At 50.7% G+C, this 24,017-nt stretch overlaps 1 protein-coding gene across 4 annotated transcripts in view; it reads right to left on the bottom strand.

Moving 5' to 3' along the window:
* adgrd1 (adhesion G protein-coupled receptor D1) overlaps positions 1–24,017 on the bottom strand; it is a 259,133-nt gene that overhangs the window by 115,427 nt on the left and 119,689 nt on the right. For all 4 annotated transcript variants that reach the window (XM_059654884.1, XM_059654887.1, XM_059654885.1 and 1 more), the window contains 2 exons: positions 18,585–18,658; positions 16,766–16,889 (listed from right to left, as the gene is read on the bottom strand). In XM_059654884.1, coding sequence (XP_059510867.1) covers positions 16,766–16,889; positions 18,585–18,658 — 198 coding nt within the window. The remainder of the gene's footprint in view (positions 1–16,765; positions 16,890–18,584; positions 18,659–24,017) is intronic.

The raw sequence follows: 24,017 nt of genomic DNA, 5'->3' as shown, positions 1-24,017 counted from the left end.
ATATTTTTGCAGGAACTTGAACACTCGAACTACAAGCCAAGAAGTGGAATTTCCAGTGTATTTTCCATACAGCATTTTGGAGTCACCTCGCCATTCTCTCTCTCTCTCTCTGGCTCTCTCCCTCCCACAACCCTGTCCTACCCCAGACCCCCAGACAACATAGAAAATGTCAACAGCGAAAGGGGCCTGATCGGAAGCATTTCCCTAAAATGAGGTCACTTGAAAGACTGCAGCCCACTCAGTCTGCTGCCAGCAATAACATCACATCAACCCAGAATATCTTCCCAGTGGGCTACAATATATCTGCTTTTCATTAGAGAACTGAGGACAAATACATTAAATAAATATTGAATGCATTGTTTTCTGCAAACAGAGTATGAAGTGTATTTGTGATCGTCTATTACCGCTGTGAAATACTTCATCGCAGCTGAGTAATCTGATATCTGATTCCTCAATGGTTTTGTCAGACAAACCGAAAGTGCAAAGGTGACTTCAACTATTCAAATGATAGTTTCTCATCCAATACTCTCCTGTTTTACCCCAAATTGATAATGAGTCATGTTCCTCCTGGACCCAAAGTTTCTCACTGATCACTACCACCTCCCAATCCAACGATGGCTTGAATTTACAATACTCATGCTGGCTTTCAAATGTCTCTGAATTGGCCTCCCCATCTGTGTAATTGCCTCCAGCCCCACCATCCCCAGATCTCTGCGCTTGTCTAATTTTGTCCGTTTTAGTAAATCCAGATTTTAATCGCTCCAATCCTGTTGGTCATGGTCTTGGCTGCTCTTTCATCTGTGCTTAAAATCTGGGCATGCAAAGAGACGTAAGTCTGGGAATACCTCCAGCAATGTGCCTTAGGGTGTTCCTGTTAAGGCTAATTTCAACATCTCCTGGGCCTTGTTTACAAAAGGCTGGAGGCCAGAGAAAGACACCAGAGAAAATAAACTCGCAATTACCTCAATTTAAAAATTGCCAGTGACCACTCAATATTCCTGCGCACCTCTCTTTCCTTCTTGTTTCCTTTCTTCCTTCTCTCATTTTTCCTCCTTCTCTCTCTCTTTCTCTTTCATTCTTCTCCCACCATATCCCCTTCAATCTCCCTCTTTCTCTTTCTTGCACAGTCCTTCCTTCTCACTCTCTCCATCCCTCCCTCATCCCCTTTCCAAGGCAACATGCCAGGTGCTGGGAAATGCAAGAGAAGAGTTAGAGGCTTTATGTAACCCTCTATGATTCTATCACTCTTTCCTACTCTTCTATCAGTCTGTCTCACTCTCTTCCTCCTGATATTGTTTCGTGAAGAAGCCTAGCAGATTTTTCCTTGGTTTTAAGAGAGCCAGATTTTATGTTCCTGGTCTACACTGTGTCTCAAAGAATTTAAATCACATGGAAATTAAAAGTGATGTCACTGTAAATAAGCATACTGGACATGAACTACTTATCTTGTCAGCACGAGAATGTTCAGTACATTAACAGCCATTTGCTCCCTCAGGTTGATTCAGTGTTTTTCTCCTTTAACACCACTTTCAGGATCAAAAGGTTGATGCGAATTAGAATGTCGCATAGGACATCTGGAAATAACACAGTGTGGAGCTGCAGGAACACAGCAGGCCAGGCATCTGGGGAGCAGGGAAGCTGACGTTTTGGGTCAGGAATTCTAAAGAAGGGTCCCGACCCAAAGTATCAACTTTCCTGCTCCCCTGATGCTGCCTGGCCTGCTGTGTTCCTCCAGCTCCACACCATCATGTCTCTGACTCCAGCATCTGCATTTCCTACCATCTCTGAGGACACTTGGACCCTTGAATGTGCTTTCCCTTCATTGTGGTCATCACGAGCTGGGCGAGCATCCGATCCCCCCTAAATGCCCTTGAATGCAGTGACGTACTTGGCTTCAGAGATAATGGGAACTGCAGATGCTGGAGAATACGAGATAACAAAGTGTGGAGCTGGATGAACACAGTAGGCCAAGCAGCATCTCAGGAGCACAAAAGCTGACGTTTTGGGCCGAGACCCTTCATCAGATTCTGTTTTCATCAGGTTTTCTGATGAAGGGTCTAGGCCCGAAACGTCAGCTTTTGTGCTTCTAAGATGCTGCTTGGCCTGCTGTGTTCATCCAGCTCCACACTTTATTATCTTGGATTCTCCAGCATCTGCAGTTCCCATTATCAGCTGGTTTGTAATGCAGTGACGACAACCGCATGGGTTCAATTCTTTTTGTGCGATAAACTTCTGTTCTAAAGCTTTGAGAAGATTTGTAGCTCGGATTGTAGACTTGCTCACTGAGCTGGCGGTGTATTTGATTGCAGACGTTTTGACACCCTGCCAGGTAACACTGTCAGTGCACCTCCAGTGAAGTGTCGGTGTTCTGTCCCACTTGCTATTTATATGCCTCGGTTTGCTGGGCTAGTGGCTATTACTTCTGGTTCTGTTTCTCAGAGAGTTGCACACAGGGTCTATTCAATGTGCTTGTTGCTGGAGTTCCAGTTGGAATACCAGACCTCCAGGAATTCCCTGGCTGGTGTGATTATCAATGTGTTATCCCAGTCGAAATCATGTCCCTCATAGTCAGTGTGTAGTGAGACAAGTGAGACTTGGTCATGTCTCTTGGTGGCTCACTGGTGTTTATGTATCCATATTATCAGTTTTCTTCCGGTTTGGCTACGTACTGTTTCTCACAGTCCTTGCCTGGTATTTTCTTTATTCATTCACAGGATGAGGGAATTGCTGGCCAGGCAGCATTTATTGCCCATCCCGAATGCCCAGAGGGCAGTCAAAAGTCAACCGCATTGCTATGGGTCTGGAGTCACATGTAGACCAGACCAGATAAGGATGGCAGTTTCCTTCCCTAAAAGGCATTAGTGAACCAGATGGGCTTTCCCAACAATCAGCTCATGGTCATCATTATGTTTTTAACTCCAGGTATTTTATTGAATTCAAATTCCAACATGTGCCACGGTGGGATTTGAACCCAGATCCCTAGAACATTACCTGGGTCTCTGGATTAACAGCCCAGTGATAACACCACTAGGCCATCGCCTCCTGGTTTTGGGTATGGGATCTTTTACGTTCATCGGTAGCTGTTAAAGGGTGGCTGTTGGTTTGTGGGATACTCTGATACTTCGGGGGCCAGAGTAGTTTTGTGGTCACCTCTGAAACGTCCTTGATGTACGGTCAGGTGATTAGTCAGTCTGGTCGTGTTGTGCCTTACTGTTGTGGTCTGTCTCAGAGGTCATGGCGGACTGTGCTTTTCGGTATCCATTTCTTTTTCAAGACTCGATATAGGTGCCCGTGTTCTGCTTGGTGTAGTTCTGGTTCGCTGCAATGTGTTGTGGCAATGTGTTAAGGATTCTCTGGATAGAATCTGTCAAGTCAGATTTCAGTCTGGGAACAGCTGTAATCATAACAAAGTCTTTTTTCTCTCTCTCAGGAGTTCAAGCTTTTGTATTTCCATTTCATTTCACTTTCTCGCCTCACTTGCCAACTCACTCTTTTACTTCACATTTCTCTCGGCCTTGCCTTTTGGTTCTACTTTCCTCCCAATTCGTTTTTTCAATATATTTTCTGATGAAGGGTCTAGGCCCGAAACGTCAGCTTTTATCCTCCTAAGATGCTGCTTGGCCTGCTGTGTTCATCCAGCCCCACACTTTGTTATTTCAATATATTGTTTTTTTTTCTCCAATTCAATGTTTTCCTTTTACAATTGAAGCTGAGACAATCCTAGCTGTGTGATATATCAGTTCTAAGTTTCTCTCCTTCAATACTAACTGCTGAGTAATCGCTCTAATTAAATTATTGTTACAAGTTCCTGCTTCTAATTCTGCTCTCAATTTATCCAATAACTCTCTCAGTTCAGCGTTAGTCAACAATTAAAATAATCAACCGTTCTATCTTCTGATTCCAAAAAACTCTTGGCAACAAAGACATTTTGACATTTCAGTCTGTATAATGCACTTCACAGTAACTTCTGTCTCAGTGCCACATTGGCTCATTTCTTTAAGCGTTCACAGCTCTCTGTTCATTTCCAGGATTTTTGAACCTGGGTTAACTCTTGCTCTGTAATGATCCCGACTGACGTTAGCTCTGGACGGGTCAGTTCTCAGATTGAAACTTCACTTGCTAAGCCCGAATTTTGTTTCAATTTGGAGGTGAGTTACTGAGCACATCTACTGGAGTGTAATAACATACTTTTACTACAAATAATAAAATGTTTCGTAAACAACAAATACCTCTCAGTATACTGCGCCAGACAAAAAGGTGAGAAAGATTTCACTGCAGAAACCAGAGAAAGGATTAAACTTGGACTTCTTTAGTCTCGCCACCATCCTTCCAAACACTGAAGATTTACCACAGTCTCCACTCTGATGCTCCTGGCTCAGTCTGATACATCTGCAGCCAGTATCCTTATCGCAAGTTTCTGCCTGTTAATGGGATGCCGTTTCCTTCAACTGAAATCTACAAACTAAGCTCAACATTACTTAAACCTCAGAGCAAACACAGGACGCCCCGAAACCCAGTTCACAGCAGCCAGACAGGCTTCCTGCCTAAAGGGTCTCCACCGTGACACACACTCGCACTCGCACACACTCGCACTGACATACACTCGCACGCACGCAGCGACACTCACTTGCACAGACATACACTCACACTCGCATACACTCGCACTTGCACACACTTGCCCAGACACACACACTCGCACAGACACACACTCGCACTGACATACACTCGCACGCACACAGAGAGACTCACTCGCACAGACATACACTCACACTCGCACTGAGACACACTCGCACAGACATACACTCACACTCACTTTTGCACACACTCGCCCAGACACACACACTCACACAGACATGCACTCGCACAGACATACACTCACACTCGCATACACTCGCACTTGTACACACTCGCCCAGACACACACACTCGCACAAACACACACTTACACAGAGACACTAACTCGCACAGACATACACTCACACTCGCCCAGGCGCACACACTCGCAAAGACACACATTTGCACAGAGATGCACACTCGTACAGAGAGACACACTTGCATAGACACAAACACACTCGCACTCGCAGACACACGCACTCGCACACACACACACACACACACACACACACACACATGCACATGCACAGACGCACACACACTCGCACAGACACACACACTTGCACAGACACACACTCGCACAGACACGCTCTCGTACTCGCACAGACACACTTGCACTCACTCGCACAGATACACACATGTACAGTCACACTCTCACACCGACACACACACACATAGACACATGCTCGCACCTGTACAGACACACACTCGCACTCACATAGATATAGACACACACTCGCACAGACACACACACTTGCACAGACACACTTGCACAGGCACACACTCACACTCTCACAGATACAGACACACACTTGCACTCACTCGCACAGACACACACTTGCACTCACGCAGATACAGAGACTCATTCGCACAGACACACCCGCACTCGCAGATACAGACACACTCTCGTACAAGCGCAGACACACTTGCACTCACTCGCACAGGCTCACACTCACACAGATACAGACACTCATTCGCACAGACACACTCGCACTCTCACAGATAGACACACACTCGCACAGACACACTTGCACTCACTCGCACAGATACACACTCACACTCTCACAGATACAGACACACTTGCACAGACACACACTCACACAGACTCGCACAGACACACACTCGCACTCTCACAGATACAGACACATACTCGCACAGACACACACTCGCACTCTCACAGATACAGACACACACTCGCAATGACACACACTCGATCTCACCCAGATACAGACACACACTCACACTCTCATAGATACAGACACACACTTGCACAGACACACACTCACACAGTCACACTTGCACAGACACACACAATCGCACAGACACACACACACTCGCACACGCAAACACACACACTCACACAGACACACAGTCGCACATACACACTCTCGTATTCATACAGACACAACACACTTGCACTCACTCGCACAGACACACACTAGTACAGTCACACTCTCACACAGACACACACTCACACAGACACACACTCACATAGACACACACTTGCACTCACATAGATAGACACACACGCACAGACGCACACACACTCACATAGATACAGACACACACTCGCACTCTCACAGACACAGACACACATTCACACATCCAGCCTAATCCCACTCTCCCCTCACTCCCCGCTCCCTTTAATACCCCTCCCAGTCTAATCCCTCTCCCCCCTCACTCCCTGCTCTCTTCAATATTACCCCTAGTCTACTCCCACTCTCCCCCTCATTCCCTGCTCCCTTCAATATCCCACTCAGGTTAATCCCAAATATTTCACTGTCTGGTAGGGGTTCAGTTTAATGCACAGTCTCTGTACACAGGAACATGAGTGTTACCAATGTCATGTCCCTAAAAGTTCTCTTTTCAATATTTCTCCTTCTCCATCAACCACCTTGTTTGATCTGGAAACAAACAGACCTTTCTGCAGCGAAACAGGCCCCATTCCCCACCTCGTCCTCCGTTACATTGATGACTGTATCGGCACCGCCTCGTGCTCCCACAAGGGGCTCGAACAGTTCATCCACTTCACCAGCACCTTCCTCCCCAACCTCAAGTTCACCTGGGCCATCTCCAATACCTCTCTCTCCTTCCTGGACCTCTCTGTCTCCATCTCTGGCCACCACCCAGGTTGGTTAATCCTGAAACTGTGCCCCAGCACTGAGAGCACAGAGCCCCGCGGTCAGTCTCTGTGTTTACTGAATCAGCCCCCTCCGACACGGATTACAATTCACTGGCCAGCACAAGGGAAACGACTTTTATCTAAAAAGACTACTCTGTCACCATACTCGCTCAATCCTGCACAGCCCATTAATCCAATTCTGTACCCATTCACTGTTTATTTCTCCCCAGAGTAACTGCACAACACCAACACAAATCATCATAGATCGGAAACAGATTAACTTTCAACTGGTAAAGCACACCAACAATAAAGTGCATTTATATAACACCTGAATAGCGAATCATGCAAAAACACCTCACAGGCACATTGCCAAGTTTGGGACAGATCCAAACACAGCTGTTGGATAGGTACCAGACATCTGGTCAAGGACCATTTTCAAAAAAGCTCGACAGGCAGAGAAAATGGTGACGAAGATATCAAACATTAGGACGAGGCACCAGGAGCCACTCGGCTTACAGGCAACACCCAGACAGCATCAGGTCTCAGAAAGCACCAGGACAGAGATGTAGGGGCTGGAGGAGTGCACAGAGATAGGGAGGGGGTGTAGGGCTGGAGGAGGTTACAGAGATAGGAAGGGGGTGTAGGGGCTGGAGGAGGTTACAGAGATAGGGAGGGGTGTAGGGGCTGGAGGAGGTTACAGAGATAGGGAGGGGGTGTAGGGGCTGGAGGAGGTTACAGAGATAGGGAGGGGGTGTAGGGCTGGAGGAGGTTACAGAGATAGGAAGGGGGTGTAGGGGCTGGAGGAGGTTACAGAGATAGGGAGAGGGTGTAGGGGCTGGAGGAGGTTACAGAGATAGGGAGGGGGTGTAGGGGCTGGAGGAGGTTACAGAGATAGGGAGGGGTGTAGGGGCAACAGGAGGTGCAAGTGATAGGGAGGGGTGTAGGGGCTGGAGGAGGTTACAGAGATAGGGAGGGGGTGACAGAGATAGGGAGGGGGTGTAGGGCTGGAGGAGGTTACAGAGATAGGGAGGGGTGTAGGGAGTTACGGAGATAGGGAAGGGTGTAGGGGCTGGAGGGGGTTACAGAGATAGGGAGGGGTGCTGGGGCTGGAGGAGGTTACAGAGATAGGGAGGGGTGTAGGGGCTTACAGAGATAGGGAGGGGGTGTAAGGGCTGGAGGGGGTTACAGAGATAGCGAGGGGGTGTAGGGGCTTACAGAGATGGGGCGGGTGTAGGGGCTGGAGGGGGTTACAGAGATAGGGAGGGGGTGTAGGGCTGGAGGAGGTTACAGAGATAGGGAGGGGGTGTAGGGCTGGAGGAGGTTACAGAGATAGGGACGGGGTGTAGGGGCTGGAGGAGTTCACAGAGATAGGGAGGGGGTGTAGGGCTGGAGGAGGTTACAGATATAGGGAGGGGGTGTAGGGGCTGGAGGGGGTGACAGAGATAGGGAGGGGGTGTAGGGGCTGGAGGGGGGTACAGAGATAGGGAGTGGGTGTTGGAGCTGGAGGGTGTTACAGAGGTGGGGGGGTGTAAGGGCTGGAGGTGTTTACAGAGATAGGGATGGGATGTTAGGGCTGGAGGGGGTTACAGAGATAGGGAGGGGTGTAGGGGCTGGAGGGGGTTACAGTGATAGGGAGGGTTGTAGGGGCTGGAGGTGGTTACAGTGATAGGGAGTGGGTGTAGGGGCTGGAGGGGGTTACAGTGATAGGGAGGGGTGTAGGGGTTGGAGGGGGTTACAGAGATGGGGAGGGGTGTAGGGGCTGGAGGGAGTTACAGAGATAGGGAGGGGGTGCAGGAGCTGGACGGGGTTACAGAGATAGGGAGTGGGTGTAGGGGCTGGAGGGGATTACAGAGATAGGGAGGGGTGTAGGGGCTGGAGGGGGTTACAGTGATAGGGAGTGGGTGTAGGGGCTGGAGGGGGTTACAGTGATAGGGAGTGGGTGTAGGGGCTGGAGGGGTTTACAGAGATAGGGAGGGGGTATGGGGCTGGAGGAGGTTACAGAGATGGGTAGGGGGTATAGGGGCTGGAGGGGGTTACAGAGATAGGGAGGGGGTTGTAGGGGATGGAGGGGGTTACAGAGATATGGAGGGGGTGTAGGGACCGGAGGAGGTTACAGAGATAGAGAGGGGTGTAGGGGCCGGAGGGGGTCACGGAGATAGGAAGGGGTTGTAGGGGCTGGAGGGGGTTACGGAGATAGGAAGGGCTTGTTGGCGCTGGAGGGGGTTACAGAGATAGGGAGAGGGTGTAGGGGCTGGTGGTGAATGCAAGTTTTCCTGAGGAGAATATAAAAACAAGCTGTTTTCCAGCTGTAAATCTGTCGCAAACAGAATCCATTCAGTGACAACGCTCTTTTGATAGAGTGCAACATCAGAAATCAGTGAAATGCAATCTATTTTAAGAAGTGAATCTTTCAGCATATGTTCCAGAGTTTGTACTCTTCAATAAAATATTGGGCAGTGTGGCTGCTTGAGACATGAGTTTCTGACTCTCTGAGCTGCCAAGTGGAGGGGATCGAACCAGCCAGGTGCAGTATCTTTAGGCTAATATTTATCATTCAGGAAACAGCAGTAAACAAACTGCTAGCAAATCGTATTGCTGTTTGTGGGATCTAGCTGTGTACAAACTGACTGTTACCTTGCAGCTGTCACTACACTTGGACAATATTTCCCTGTCTTTAAAGTGCTTTGAGAATGTTGTGAGGACGTGGAAGGTGCTATTTCAAAGCTTTTTCTGCCTCTCCTCCTGTCCCTGTCGCTCCCTCACTTGGCACCAGATATTGCTGGATAGAACTGAGGACATCATGTAGAGTCCAATGCAATTCATTCCGGCCCATCAAGTGTGCACCGATCCTCCAGAGAACACCCCACCTCCCCCACACCCTCCCCCGACATTTCCCGTGTCTATTCCACCAGCTGGCACATCTTTGAATGTACCCTGGATACTGAATCAAATGTGGCCTTAATGGGGCAGTTTAAATGGGGTATTTTCAGAAGTTGACAACAACAGAGATGGTCACGTCACCCTCACCCCCTGCCTCCCTGACAATTTCCTGCATCGTGAGTCCCATTGACATTGAGGACAGCCAAGTCTAGACCAGCAGGGGTTCGTGATAAGTCTCAACACAACCTGGGGCACATCCCCCAGTATTATCTGTCCAATTGGTATTAGTCTCTCAGCATGGCTTTCATTACTAGCCATATTCTACTGCCTTCAGCAGACATTCACTCCTCCTCTACATTCATTACAATTCCCAAATGTCTCCACATGTCAATGCTGCGCTTCCCATTCCCAAGTACAAATCATTCTCTTTTTGTAAATTGTAAACAAGTGATCCCAGCAGTAATTCATGTCGAACACTAGTTCTCACTTTTGCAAACCCAAGTAACTGCTTTTAAACGCTGCATTGATTCCTGATTGGTACACCATTCCACTTCTTAGCTCCACACGCGACAAGTTCTGGCTTTACTCATCAGCCCATACTTCCCCCAAACCTTCAGATACCCAAATATCTGGCATCTACCACATTATCTTTGTCTACTCTTGCTGTAACTTCTTCACAGAGGTTTATCAAACAATTACTCACCGTCTGCTTCTATTTCTTATTCTGGACATGTTCGCTCTTTTCAAATTTCTCCTCTAACATCTCTTATTGGTTGCAATCCCTCTGCCTAAGCACTTCTATCCTCTCCCTCTCTTATTATCAATTCATTCCATGAAACAGTAGAGAAGGGGGCCATTCAGCCTAACATACCTGTTCTAGTCCTTTGAGAGTGCTGTCCAGTTCATCCCATTCCCCTGCTCTTTCCGATGGCTCTGAAAACATTTTGTTTTTTAAGGATGTACTAAATCCTGTGTTTGCAACTTCCTTTCAGGCAGCACATCCCAAACCAGAATAACAGAGAGAAAATTAAACAAAGAACTGCGGATGCTGGAACTCAGAAACTAAAACAGAAATTGCTGGAGAAACTCAGCAGGTCTGGCTGCATCTTTGAAGGGAAAGCAGAGTTAACATTTCGGGCCCAGTGACCCTTCAGAACTAATTATATGCAGGAAAATGTAGGAATGTCTGCTGAACATGGAGTCGGGGGGAGGACTAAATGATAGTGGAGATGGAGTGCACAGTATGGGAGAGAGAGACAGAGAGAGGCAGAGAGACAGAGATAGAGAGAGAGACAGAGAGAGAGGCAGAGAGAGAGAGAGAGAGAACAATGGCAGACAAAGGAACGGGTAAAGGTCAGGCTGGGAGAATGAATAGGTGCTAATGGAAGCCATTTGTGGCTGACAGTGGGTTGTATGTGATAATAGCCCATGTGATGTCAAGGCCTGGTGTGTGGGGTGGGGGTGGGGGTGGGGATAGGGATGGGGATGGGGGGGTGAGAATTGGGATTAAGGAGAAGGACATGGAAGAAGGTGATCAAGCGCTAAAATTGTTGATCTTGATATCGAATCCTGAAGGTTGCAGGGTTCCCAGGAGGAAAGTAAGGTATTGTTTCTGTCGTGAGGAAGGGTCACAGGACCCTGAAACATTAACTCTCACAGACACTGCCAGGCCTGCTGAGCTTTTCCAGCAATACCTGCTCTAGTTGTTGAAGGTATTGTTTCTAAAGTGTTTCTAAAGTCCATTTCTGATGAAGGGTCTAGGCCCAAAATGTCGGCTTTTCAGCTCCTAAGATGCCACTTGGCCTGCTGTGTTCATCCAGCTCCACACTTAGGTATCTCGTTTCTAAAGTGTATTTGGCTTGGTGCTTTCCCAGTCACACTGATGCTTGCCAAGATACACTCAGGACAACATAGACAAATCTTTTCTCTCTGCACTAAAATCATTTCACCACAACAGTTTTGGTGTTTCCGAAGGGAATGGGATATAGCAATGAGCGTGTTATATCACACAGTCTACTGGTGAGACCACATCTGGGGCACTGCACAGGGCTTTGGTGACTTTAATTGATTGAGGGTCCCATGCCATGGACTGCATCCCACAGCAGCTTCACCCAACCCGTTGCTGAGATGAAGGGATTACCTTGATGAAGGAAGATGGAGTCTATACCCATTGGGGTTTAACAGAATGAGAGGTGATCTTATTCAAAATCCTGAATCGGACTGGCTTGAATAGACTCTGTAAGCATGTTCACTCCGCTGTAGGACTGGGGGCATAGTTTACTATTTCAGGACTGAGATAAGGAAGCATTTCTGCACTCAGAGGGTAGTGAACTTGTGGAATTCTCCACCTGTGGAAGCCAGTCCCTGAATACATTCAAGAAAGAGAATCTAAACCCTACCTCTTCCTCCATTACATCGATGACTGTATCGGAAATGCCTCTTGCTCCCAAGAGGAGCTCGAACAGTCCATCGATTTCACCAACACCTTCCACCCCAAACTGAAGTTCACCTAAACCATCTCTAACACATCCGTCACCTTCTTGGACCTCTCTGTCTCCATCTCAGGCAACTACCTAGAAACTTATACCTATTTCAAGCCCAACGATTCCCACAGCTACCTAGAATACACCTCCTCCCACCCACCTTCCAGCAAAAACGCCATTCCCTATTCCCAATTCCTTTGCAACCGCCGCATCTGCTCCCAGGATGAGGCATTCCACTCCTGTACATCTCAGATGTCCTCGTTCTTCAAAGACCACAACTTCCCCCCCGCAGTGTTCGAGAACACCCTCGACCGTGTCTCCCACATTTCCCGCAACTCATCCCTCACACCCTGTCCCTGCAATAACAACCAAAACAGAATCCCCCTCATCCTCACACACCACCCCACCAACGTCCGGATACAACGCATCATCCTCCAACACTTCCGCCATCTACAATCCGACCCCACCACCAAAGATATTTTTCCATCCCCACCCTTGTCTGCCTTCCGGAGAGACCAATCTCTATGTGGCTCCCTTGTCCGCTCCACACTCCCCTCCAACCCCATCACACCCGGCACTTTTCCCCGCAACCGCAGGAAATGCTACACTTGCCCCCACACCTCCTCCCTCACCCCCATCCCAGGCCCCAAGATGACTTTCCACATCAAGCAGAGGTTCACCTGCACATCCACCAATGTGGTACACTGGATCCACTGTACCCGGTGTGGCTTCCTCTACATTGGGGAAACCAATCAGAGGCTTGGGGCCGCTTTGCAGAACACCTCCGTTCAGTTCGCAATAAACAACTGCACCTCCCAGTCGCAAACCATTTCAACTCCCCCTCCCATTCCTTAGACGACATGTCCATCATGGGCCTCCTGCAGTGCCACAATGATGCCACCCGAAGGTTGCAGGAACAGCAACTCATATTCCGCCTGGGAACCCTGCAGCCCAATGGTATCAATGTGGACTTCACCAGCTTCAAAATCTCCCCTTCCCCCACCGCATCCCAAAACCAGTCCAACCTGTCTCTGCCTCCCTAACCTGTTCTTCCTCTCACCCATCCCTTCTTCCCACCCCAAGCCGCACCTCCATTTCCTACCTACTAACCTCATCCCACCCCCTTGACCTGTCCATCCTCCCTGGGCTGACCTATCCCCTCCCTACCTCCCCAACTACACTCACCTTTACAGGCTCCATCCCCACCCCTTTGACCTGTCTGTCTGCCCTCCACCTATCTTCTTTACTCTCCATCTTCAGTCCGCCTCCCCCTCTCTCCCTATTTATTCCAGTTCCCTCTCCCCCTCCCCCATTTCTAATGACAGGTCTAGGCCCGAAACGTCAGCTTTTGTGCTCCTGAGATGCTGCTTGGCCTGCTGTGTTCATTCAGCTCCACACCTTGTTATCTCTGAAACATTTCTGGACATGAGAAGCACCCAGGGTTTTGGGGAGAATATACAAACATGGCTTTGGGATAAAAGATTAGCCATGGCCATATTAAAGGGCTGAATGGCCTCGTCCTGCTCTACTTTCCAATAACAGGTCTCCCATTGAAGGTGGAGATGAGCAACCATTTTTTCCCCAAGACGGGCCTTAAAGCGTGGGATTCTGTTGTCGAGGAAATAGCAAACACTGGCTCTGTACATTTATTTAAGGCTGAGGTTGAAAGATTTCTCACTGAGCAGGGAGTTAAGGAATGGGAATGTGCTACCCAGATCACAGCCACAACACAAGTGAACCTACTGACCACTGGGTCAGGCTCGAGAGTCAAATACCTAACTCCAGCTCCTTGGTTCAATATTCCTGAGCTCCCAGCTTGCACTGGAGAAAAAATTTCATCTCTTGGTTCTTCTTTCGCTTGATCTTAATTAGTTTTCTTCTTATTATTGGCTGTCTTGAAGTTTTTCCTTATTTTCTGTAACAAAGCTTTCAAAGTCTTTATTAAATCTACCTTTAAGATTTTCAATACTAAAGTGAACAATCCAGGTTCTTTTTTCTCTCTGTACTGAGCCAAAACCATCAATTAAACAGAACTCATTAACGTCAGGATGAAATAACTCAGTCCCTCGAGCCTGTCCCATACTCAGTTATGTCACAGCTGGCTGTATTCCAACTCCATTTCTATGTCTCGGTGTTTGAAACTTTAACAATTTTGCCCAAAACCTCCTCTATCATCTCTCAATATCTCACCTCTGTTTGTATAAAGAGGTGCCTCTAGAATATCAAATCTTGTTGTGATTACACAGTCAGAGAAATGTCACAGTGCAGGACGAGGCTATTCAAGCCATCCTGCCTGTGCTGGCCCTCTCCCAGAGCAATACAACTGCTCCCCTGACAACTTCTTGTGGTCTCCTGTAATCATTTGCTGTCAGATCAAGATCCAACTCTCTGAGTACCAGGACCGAAGCCCCATAGCCACACCAGCCCCACCTTACCCCAGCACCACACCTACACCATGACCACCTTACCCTTCACCTCACCCTCACCCCACACCTGCCCCACCCCCACTTTACCCAGCACCACACCCACATTATCCCCACCTTACCGCTCACCCCACTCTCACCGCACCCTCACCTTACCACAACACCACCCCCACCTTACCCCAGCACCATACACACACCATCCCCACCTTATTCCTCACCCCACCCCAACCCCACCTTACCACAGCACCACACCCACACCATTCCCATCTGACCCCTAACCCCACCATCACTCCACATCTACCCCACCCCCACCTTACCCCAGCACCACATCCACTCCATCCCCACCTTACCCCTCACCACACCTTCAACGCACCCTCACCTTACCCCAACACCACCCCTACCCCACCCCCACCTTACCCCAGCACCACACCCACACCATCCCCATCTGACCCCTAACCCCACCATCACCCCACCCCTACCCCACCCCCACCTTACCCCAGCACCACACGCACACCATCCTCACCTTACCCCTCACCACACCTTCAACGCACCCTCACCTTACCCCAACACCACCCCTACCCCACCCCCACCTTACCCCAGCACCACACCCACACCATCCCCATCTGACCCCTAACCCCACCATCACTCCACATCTACCCCACCCCCACCTTACCCCAGCACCACATCCACTCCATCCCCACCTTACCCCTCACCACACCTTCAACGCACCCTCACCTTACCCCAACACCACCCCTACCCCACCCCCACCTTACCCCAGCACCACACCCACACCATCCCCATCTGACCCCTAACCCCACCATCACCCCACCCCTACCCCACCCCCACCTTACCCCAGCACCACACGCACACCATCCTCACCTTACCCCTCACCCCACCATCACCCCACCCCCACCCCACCCTCACCTTACCCCAACACCACCCCGACCCCAATCCCACCTTACCCCTGACCCCTCATCTCACCCCCACCCAACCTCTCACCCCACAATCACCCCATCCTCACCACACTCTCACCTTATCCATCACCCCATCCCCATCTTATCCCTCAACTCACCATTACCCCAAACCCCGCACCTTACACCTCTCCACACTCCCCACCTTAACCCCTCACCCCACCCCCATCTTCCCCCTTACCCTTCACCCCATCCCTCCCCACCCCACCCCACACTCCACACACCCTCTACAGAGGCAATAGATTCTTTCCACCTACTCCACCAAATCCCTTAATCACCCCAAGCAACTACAATTAGATCACAGAAACAGAGAAAGTGGGAGTGAGAGGAGGCCATTCGGCCCTCCAAACCTGCTCCGCCAGTCAATATGATCATGGATGACCATCCAGCTCAGTTCCTACTTTCTTCCCAATTCCCTTTCATCCCTTTAGCCCTCAGAAATGTATCTAACTCCTTCTTCCATAAGCTGCTGTCATGGAATTTGAACCAGTGGTCCCAGAGCATTAGCTTGGGCCTCAAGATAGTTCGTGTAGAGACAACAGTCACTGGTCTATCGTTCCCTGACTTTTCCTTAGCACCTTGCTTAAATGAAGGCACCCCACTAGCCACCCTCCAGTCTCTGGCACCTCACCCTTGGCTGTCCATGATTCAAATATCTCCGCTAGGGTCCCGCAATGTCTTCTCGAACTTCCCAGAATGTTCTAGGATACACTTGAGGTCTGAATAGACTACTGTACAGGTAGCAGGCAGGGACTCAATGGGCTGAACAGCCCCTAATTCTATCAGCCTGGGGAATCTACCCTACACCTTCTCCAATTTATCATTTCTGCAACACAGGATTCATTCTCTCCCCGCACTCAGGCAATTTCACTTCATGTTTAGGGAGACGGCTGGAGTTTCCTTTGAGGCCATGAGTATATTGAACTGTGAGGGTCAGTACGGGAGGACAGTCTGTCCTTCTTGCTAGTCACAGAGCATGGTTCCATCTGCCTGCTTGGACAGTCAAAATCCCGCGGCAGTCCTGGAAGATCAGGTGCAAACTATACCCCCACATCTACCCACACCTCTCCCTCCCCAACCCCACAACCACTCACAGCGTCCCAGTGAATATTCCTCCCTCAGCCAGCACCGTCAAAGCTGGCCCAACCTCTCAGTTGTCCTGTGGGATCCTGCTGTGCACATCGCGGCTGCAAAGCCACAGCCTCGAGGCAGAGCCTCGGGTTTGATCTGTTTGTTTCTCAGTGGTTTCCGACCGAGAGCCCAGCTCACTAACCTCTAAGGGCACCACTTGCATGAGGATGGCAAAGTTGGTGAGGTGGTTGCAGAGACAGATGGAGTAGGAGATGTTTCCACCGATCCGAATGCAGCCTTCGTTGGACCAGACAGCTGAGCCCGAGCTGTGCGGAGAGATAAAGGAAAGAGATAAAGGTCACCAACCACCCTAAAACTCGAGCTACAGCCACCAGGCTGTTGGGGAGCATGAACCAAACTAGCCTGTGAATGTACAGCTCACTGGTTAGACTGTGTCTGCAGGGGGCTTGGAAAATGTTCAGAGGGCAGTTTGCAGAATGATTCACAGCTTAAAGAAACTCAGTGACTCAGTCTGGTGCAGGAATCTTCTCCCTGACTCAGGCTGGTGCAGGAATCTTCTCCCTGACTTAGGCTGGTGCAGGAATCTTCTCCCTGACTCAGGCTGGTGCAGGAATCTTCTCCCTGACTCAGGCTGGTGCAGAAATCTTCTCCCTGACTCAGGTTGGCGCAGGAATCTTCTCCCTGACTCAGGCTGGTGCAGAAATCTTCTCCCTGACTCAGGCTGGTGCAGAATTCTTCTCCCTGACTCAGGTTGGCGCAGGAATCTTCTCCCTGACTCAGTCTGGTGCAGGAATCTTCTCCCTGACTCAGGCTGGTGCAGAAATCTTCTCCCTGACTCAGGCTGGTGCAGAATTCTTCTCCCTGACTCAGGTTGGCGCAGGAATCTTCTCCCTGACTCAGTCTGGTGCAGGAATCTTCTCCCTGGCTCAGGCTGGTGCAGAAATCTTCTCCCTGACTCAGGTTGGCGCAGGAATCTTCTCCCTGACTCAGGCTGGCGCAGGAATCTTCTCCCTACCTCCATGAGAGCAGGGTAAGCTGTGGGGATGGGGGGCAGATACAGCCTGGAAACTACTGAAGGACTGGGTAAACAGTGTGATTCTCCCTTGGTCTGTGCTTCAACCATTGGGTCAATGAAGGAGGTTGTGAGGTACACCTGACGAAGGGGCGGCGCTTTGAAAGCTTGTGATTTCAAATAAACCACTTGGACTATAACCTGATGTCGTGTGGTTTTTGAATTTATGCCTGCATAAGAAGGTAGTGGGTTCAAACCTAACAGTGGGACTCAAGCCCAGGGGTGAAGGCAGGCAGTGCCAGTGAGGGAGCGCCAAACTGCCGGGGACTGAACTCTATACCTGTCAACCCTCTCGGTGGGGGGGAATACCATACAGCCACCGGTCTGAGGGAACAGCAACAAAGCTCGCCCTCATGTCCCCGCAATATTTACCCTAAAATCAATATTGGTAGAACATATGACCTCATCATTACTGTGTTGCTGCTTGTGGGATCTTGCTGTGCACAATTGGCCACCATGTTTCCTACATTACAATAGCGACTACACGTCAAAAGTCTTCCTTTGGCTGTAAAGCAGTTTGGGATGTCCACTCCTCTCGGTGCTATGGAAATGCAGACCACTCTTGAGGTGATCAGACTTAGACTTCAGCCCTGATGTTACAATAGAACAGGATTTATACAATCCCGACAGTGTGGAAGCAGACCATCACATTCAGACCCACCCTCTACCTTCTCCCTGTTACCCTGCATTTCCCATGGCTAACCCATACATCCCTGGACACGGCCGACAATACAGAATGGCCAATCCACCGTAACCTGCACACCTTCGGACTGTGGGAGGAACCCGCGCAGACATGGGGAGAATGTGCAAACTCCGCACAGATAGTCGCCCGATCAGACCTGGATCCCTGGCGCTGTGAGGCTGCAGTGCTAACCGCTGAGCCATCGTGCCGCCCCAAATCTTAAGAGCGTCCACATACCAGTCTCACCTGAAATCAAGAAAGGCACACCACAGGTACACCTGGCTAGTTTTGTTCAGGACAAATTGGTACTGTGATGGTGTCTGGAAGAGAAGGAGACACACAGAATATAAGACTTCATTGTATCATCAATGATTACAACCCAGCAGTGAGAGTCTAGTTGGCCTGTGAGGGCTCTATAAAACCTGAGGCACGCTTCCTACTGTTAAACAAACAACTGCAGATGCTACAACCTAATACAAAGCCAGAAGTTGCTAGAGAAACTCAACGGATCTGGCAGCATCTGTGGTGTGAGAACCAGAGTTAATGTTTCGGATCCTATGACTTTTCTTCCGAATTGACTCAAAATGTCAACTGCGTCTCTCCTCAGGCGTTGTGAGACTCGCTGCGTTTCTCCAGCAATTTCTGTTTTTGAGATATGCATGACCCCTTACATTTTTCCCTCAACCTCAAGCACCTACCAAATTCCCTATGAAATGTTGATGGGATCAGCATCATCATCTTTTCGTCGAGAACATTCCAGGGCCTAACATAAAAAGTCTGATGAATAGAAACAAAGTTGCTGGAAAAGCTCAGCAGGTCTGAAGCACCTGTGAAGGAGGAAACAGGGTTAACGTTTCGGGTCCAGTGACCCTTCCTCAGTATTATTCCTCCCTCGAGATTTTTCACCAATGATATTCAATCTGTGATCCCCAGCGTTTGGCCCGCACCAAAAACAAGTAGAAAACACCAGAATATTCCTTATCAGAGATAATGGGACCTGCAGATGCTGGAGAATCCAAGATAATAAAGTGTGGAGCTGGATGAACACAGCAGGCCAAGCAGCATCTCAGGAGCACAAAAGCTGACGTTTCGGGCCTAGACCCTTCATCAGAGAGGGGGATGGGGAGAGGGTTCTGGAATAAATAGGGAGAGAGGGGGAGGCGGACCGAAGATTTATTTCAGAAACCCCTCCGCAGCCCCCTTTACTGATGAAGGGTCTCGGCCCAAAACGTCAGCTTTTGTGCTCCTGAGATGCTGCTGGGCCTGCTGTGTTCATCCAGCTCCACAGAATATTCCTTATGGTCACTTATGCTCCAGTACAGCAGTACGGCGGTGCAATGAAAGGTTTTTACACGGGCGGCCTTTTACTGGTACAAATATCACGTGGCAAATCTCACACTGGAAATAATAGTGCTCTTTCACAAACAGGATTAAAGGAAAGCATCAGCATTACTTACAGACATAGTTACAACATAGTGAAAGGGTTTTAAATTAGTCCAATAACAGCAGCACAGCGTGTGGTACCAGGCCCAAGTCCAGCAACTGTCCTGCATTGCTCTAGCCTCCAGTCGCCACTCACCGGCACTCAGCACAAACAAGGTTAAGTCATGCTCAACCAGGATTTGTAACTCAGCCTCTCTGTCACTCCGGGAGTCAGTCTATCATTCTGGGAGTCAGTCTGCCCACCGCCCCCCTGGCACCCCCCGTCACTCCCGGAGTCAGTCCCACATCACTCCGGGAGTCAGTCCCCTGTCGCTCCGGGCACCATTCCCCCTGTCACTCCGGGAGTCAGTTCCCCATCACTCCGGGAGTCAGTTCCCCGTCACTCCGGGAGTCAGTCCCCTGTCACTCCAGGAGTCAGTCCCCTGTCACTCCAGGAAACAGACCCCGTCACTCCAGGAATCAGTCCCCCGTCACTCCGGGAGTCAGTCCCCCGTCACCCCGGGAATCAGTCCCCTGTCACTCCAGGAATCAGACCCCCGTCACTCCAGGAGTCAGTCCCCCGTCAATCCAGGAATCTGTCCCCCGTCACTCCGGGAGTCAGTCCCCCGTCACTCGGGAATCAGTCCCCCATCACTCCGGGAGTCAGTCCCCTGTCAATGCGGGCATCAGTCCCCCGTCACTCTGGGAGTCAGTCCCCCATCACCCCGGGAATCAGTCCCCCATCACTCCGGGAGTCAGTCCCCCGTCACTCCAGGAGTCAATCCCCCGTCACGCTGGGATTCAGTCCCCCATCACTCCGGGAGTCTGTCCCCCGTCACTCCGGGAGTCAGTCTGGGATCGCTCTGGAACTCAGTCACCCCATTGGCACTCTGGGAATCAGACCCCTGTCACTCCAGGAGTCAGTGCCCCATCACTCCGGGAGTCAATCCCCCCGTCACTCCGGGAGTCAGTCACGCCGGGTGTCAGTCCCCCGTCACTCTGGGAGTCAGTCCACCATCACTCTAGGAGTCAGTCCCCCATCATTCTGGGAGTCGGTCCCCCGTCACTCCGGGAATCAGTCCCCCATCACTCTGGGATTCAGTCCCGCTGTCACTCCAGGGGTCAGTCCCACATCATTCTGGGAGTCAGTCCCCCTTCACTCCGGGAGTCAGTCTGGGGTCGCTCTGGAACTCAGTCACTCCATTGACACTCTGGGAATCAGTCCCCTGTCATTCCGGGAGTCAGTCCGCCATCACTCCGGGAGTCAATCCCCCCGTCACTCCGGGGCTCAGTCCCCCATCACTCCAGGAGTCAGTCCCCCGTCAATCCGGGAATCTGTCCCCCGTCACTCGGGGAGTCAGTCCCCCGTCACTCCGGGAATCAGTCCCCCGTCACTCCAGGAGTCAGTCTGGGATCGCTCTGGAACTCAGTCACCCCATTGGCACTCTGGGAATCAGACCCCTGTCACTCCAGGAGTCAGTCCCCCATCACTCCGGGAGTCAATCCCCCCGTCACTCCGGGAGTCAGTCCCCCATCACTCCAGGAGTCAGTCCCCCGTGACTCCGGGAATCAGTCTCCCGTCACTCCGGGAGTCAGTCCCCCATCACTCTGGGAGTCACACCCCATCACTCCAGGAATCAGTCCCACTGTCACTCCTGGAATCAGTCCCACTGTGGCTCCGAGAGTCAGACCCCCGTCACTCTGGGATTCAGTCCCCCGTCACTCCGGGAATCAGTCCCCCATCACTCCGGAATCAGTCCCCCATCACTCCGGGAGTCAGTCACCTGTCACTCCGGGAGTCTGTCCCCTGTCACTCCGGGAGTCAGTCCCCCATCACTCGGGGAGTCTTTCCCCCGTCACTCCAGGAGTCAGTCCCCCATCACTCCGGGAGTTAGTCTGGGATCGCTCTGGAACTCAGTCACCCCATTGGCACTCTGGGAATCAGACCCCTGTCACTCCGGGAGTCAATCCCCCCGTCACTCCGGGAGTCAGTCCCCCATCACTCCAGGAGTCAGTCCCCCGTCAGTCCGGGAGTCAGTCACTCCGGGTATCAGTCCCCCGTCACTCTGGGAGTCAATCCCCCCGTCACTCCGAGAGTCAATCCCCCGTCACTCCGGGAGTCAGTCACTCCGGGTGTCAGTCCCCCATCACTCCGGGAGTCAGTCCCCTATCACTTTGTGAGTCAGTCCCGCTGTCACTCCCGGAATCAGTCCCCCATCACTCTGGGAGTCAGTCCCTCATCACTCCGGGAGTCAGTTCCCCAGCACTCCGGGAATCAGTCCCCTGTCACTCCGGGAATCAGTCCCGCTGTCACTCCCGGAATCAGTCCCCCTGTCGCTCCGAGAGTCAGTCCCCCTGTCACTCTGGGAGTCAGTCCCTCGTCACTCCGGGAGTCAGTCCCCCTGTCACACAGGAATCAGTCCCCCATCACTCCAGGAGTCAGTCCCCTATCACTTTGTGAGTCAGTCCCCCGTCACTCCGGGAATCAGTCCCCTGTCACTCCGGGAATCAGTCCCCCTGTCACTCCAGGAGTCAGTCCCCCATCACTCCGGGAGTCAGTCACCCCGGGTGTCAGTCCCCCATCACTCTGGGAGTCAGTCCACCATCACTCTAGGAGTCAGTCCCCCATCATTCCGGGAGTCAGTCCCCCGTCACTCCAGGAGTCAGTCCCCCATCACTCCGGGAGTCAGTCCCCCATCATTCTGGGAGTCGGTCCCCCATCACTCCGGCAGTCAGTCCCCCATCACTCCGGGAGTCAGTCCCCTGTCACTCTGGGAATCAGTCCCCTGTCACTCCGGGAATTAGTCCCCCTGTCACTCCAGGAGTCAGTCCCCTGTCACTCCGGGAGTCAGTCCCCCATCACTCCGGGAGTCAGCCCCCCGTCACTCCAGGAATCAGTCCCCTGTCACTCCAGGAGTCAGTCCCCTGTCACTCCGGGAATCAGTCCCCCTGTCACTCGAGGAGTCAGTCCCCCATCACTCCAGGAGTCAGTCCCCCATCACTCCGGGAGTCAGTCCCCTATCACTCCAGGAGTCAGTCCCCCATCACTCCGGGAGTCAGTTCCCCATCACTCCGGGAGTCAGTCCCCTGTCACTCCGGGAATCAGTCCCCCTGTCACTCCAGGAGTCAGTCCCCCATCACTCCGGGAGTCAGTCGCCCATCACTCCAGGAGTCAGTCCCCCGTCACTCCGGGAATCAGTCCCCTGTCACTCCGGGAGTCAGTCCGACAGGTGAGTACTACTCAACTGCCATCTTGCACAGCAATGATTTCACAAGTCCATCTTATTTTACTCCATTGACACTCTCTTCATCTGGAACAACTCTCTCTGGCCACCTCTCCATTACCTCTGTTCCAGGTATAGTTCTCCAACACCTTCCAATCTCTCCTGCAATTCCTCACATTCCTCTGGAATTTTCATCCTGAGAACCCTAATGCTAAGAGTATTCAGCACTTGTGCATCCTCACATGGATCATCCATACCATCCAAAAGAGATAACAAAACATCCTGTGGTGATCCCTGTTGGGGAAGAGTATGGGGGACTGGTGCACAGGGCTGTGGGGGAAAGGAGAGCAATAGGTAACAAATAGGAGTACGCACAATGGGCTGAAATACCTCTTTCTCTGCCGTAACAGTTTTGTGATTCTACTCTTGGAACTAAGACAGGAATTAGAAGCAAGAGTATTCCTCCATTCAACAAGATCATGGCCAATCTGATTGTGTTCTCCTTCGCCCCCAACCACTCCCAAAATCCTTTGATACCCCCATTACTCTAGAATCGATCAACCTCCATCTTAGAAATATTTGCGAAATCCTGCACCCCCACCCCTTACCTTCGCCACTCACTGGGAAGCAGCATTCCAAAGACCACCAACATTTAAAATAAAATCCTCCTCATCTCCATCTCAAGTAGGATGTCCCTTATCTTTAAACTGTCTGCCCTCTGTTCTGATGGAGCTGAGAAGTGGATCAGCCTTGATCTCATTGAATGTAGGAACAAGTTGATGAGCTGAATGGCCTCCTCCCAGTCAAATATCACTTGTTGTGTTTCACTGCACCGTTACAAGAACATTTTACCATCGTTTTTTTAAATTGAGCATTAAGTGTTTCAGCAAGTATTGGCTATCTTTTTTAGCAGCATATTAACCTCGATATATTACACAGAATTTGCAGGAATAATTGCACTTCCAATTTTCTTGATCAATTTTCATGCTCCAGACTTTAGTTGTGTGAGCAAACTTGGCTCATCAACTCTATT

This window comes from Stegostoma tigrinum, chromosome 26, assembly GCF_030684315.1.
Source record: "Stegostoma tigrinum isolate sSteTig4 chromosome 26, sSteTig4.hap1, whole genome shotgun sequence".
Taxonomy (NCBI): domain Eukaryota; kingdom Metazoa; phylum Chordata; class Chondrichthyes; order Orectolobiformes; family Stegostomatidae; genus Stegostoma; species Stegostoma tigrinum.
The sequence above is the reverse complement of the archived record's forward strand: the minus strand, read 5'-3'. Positions and strand labels throughout refer to the sequence as shown.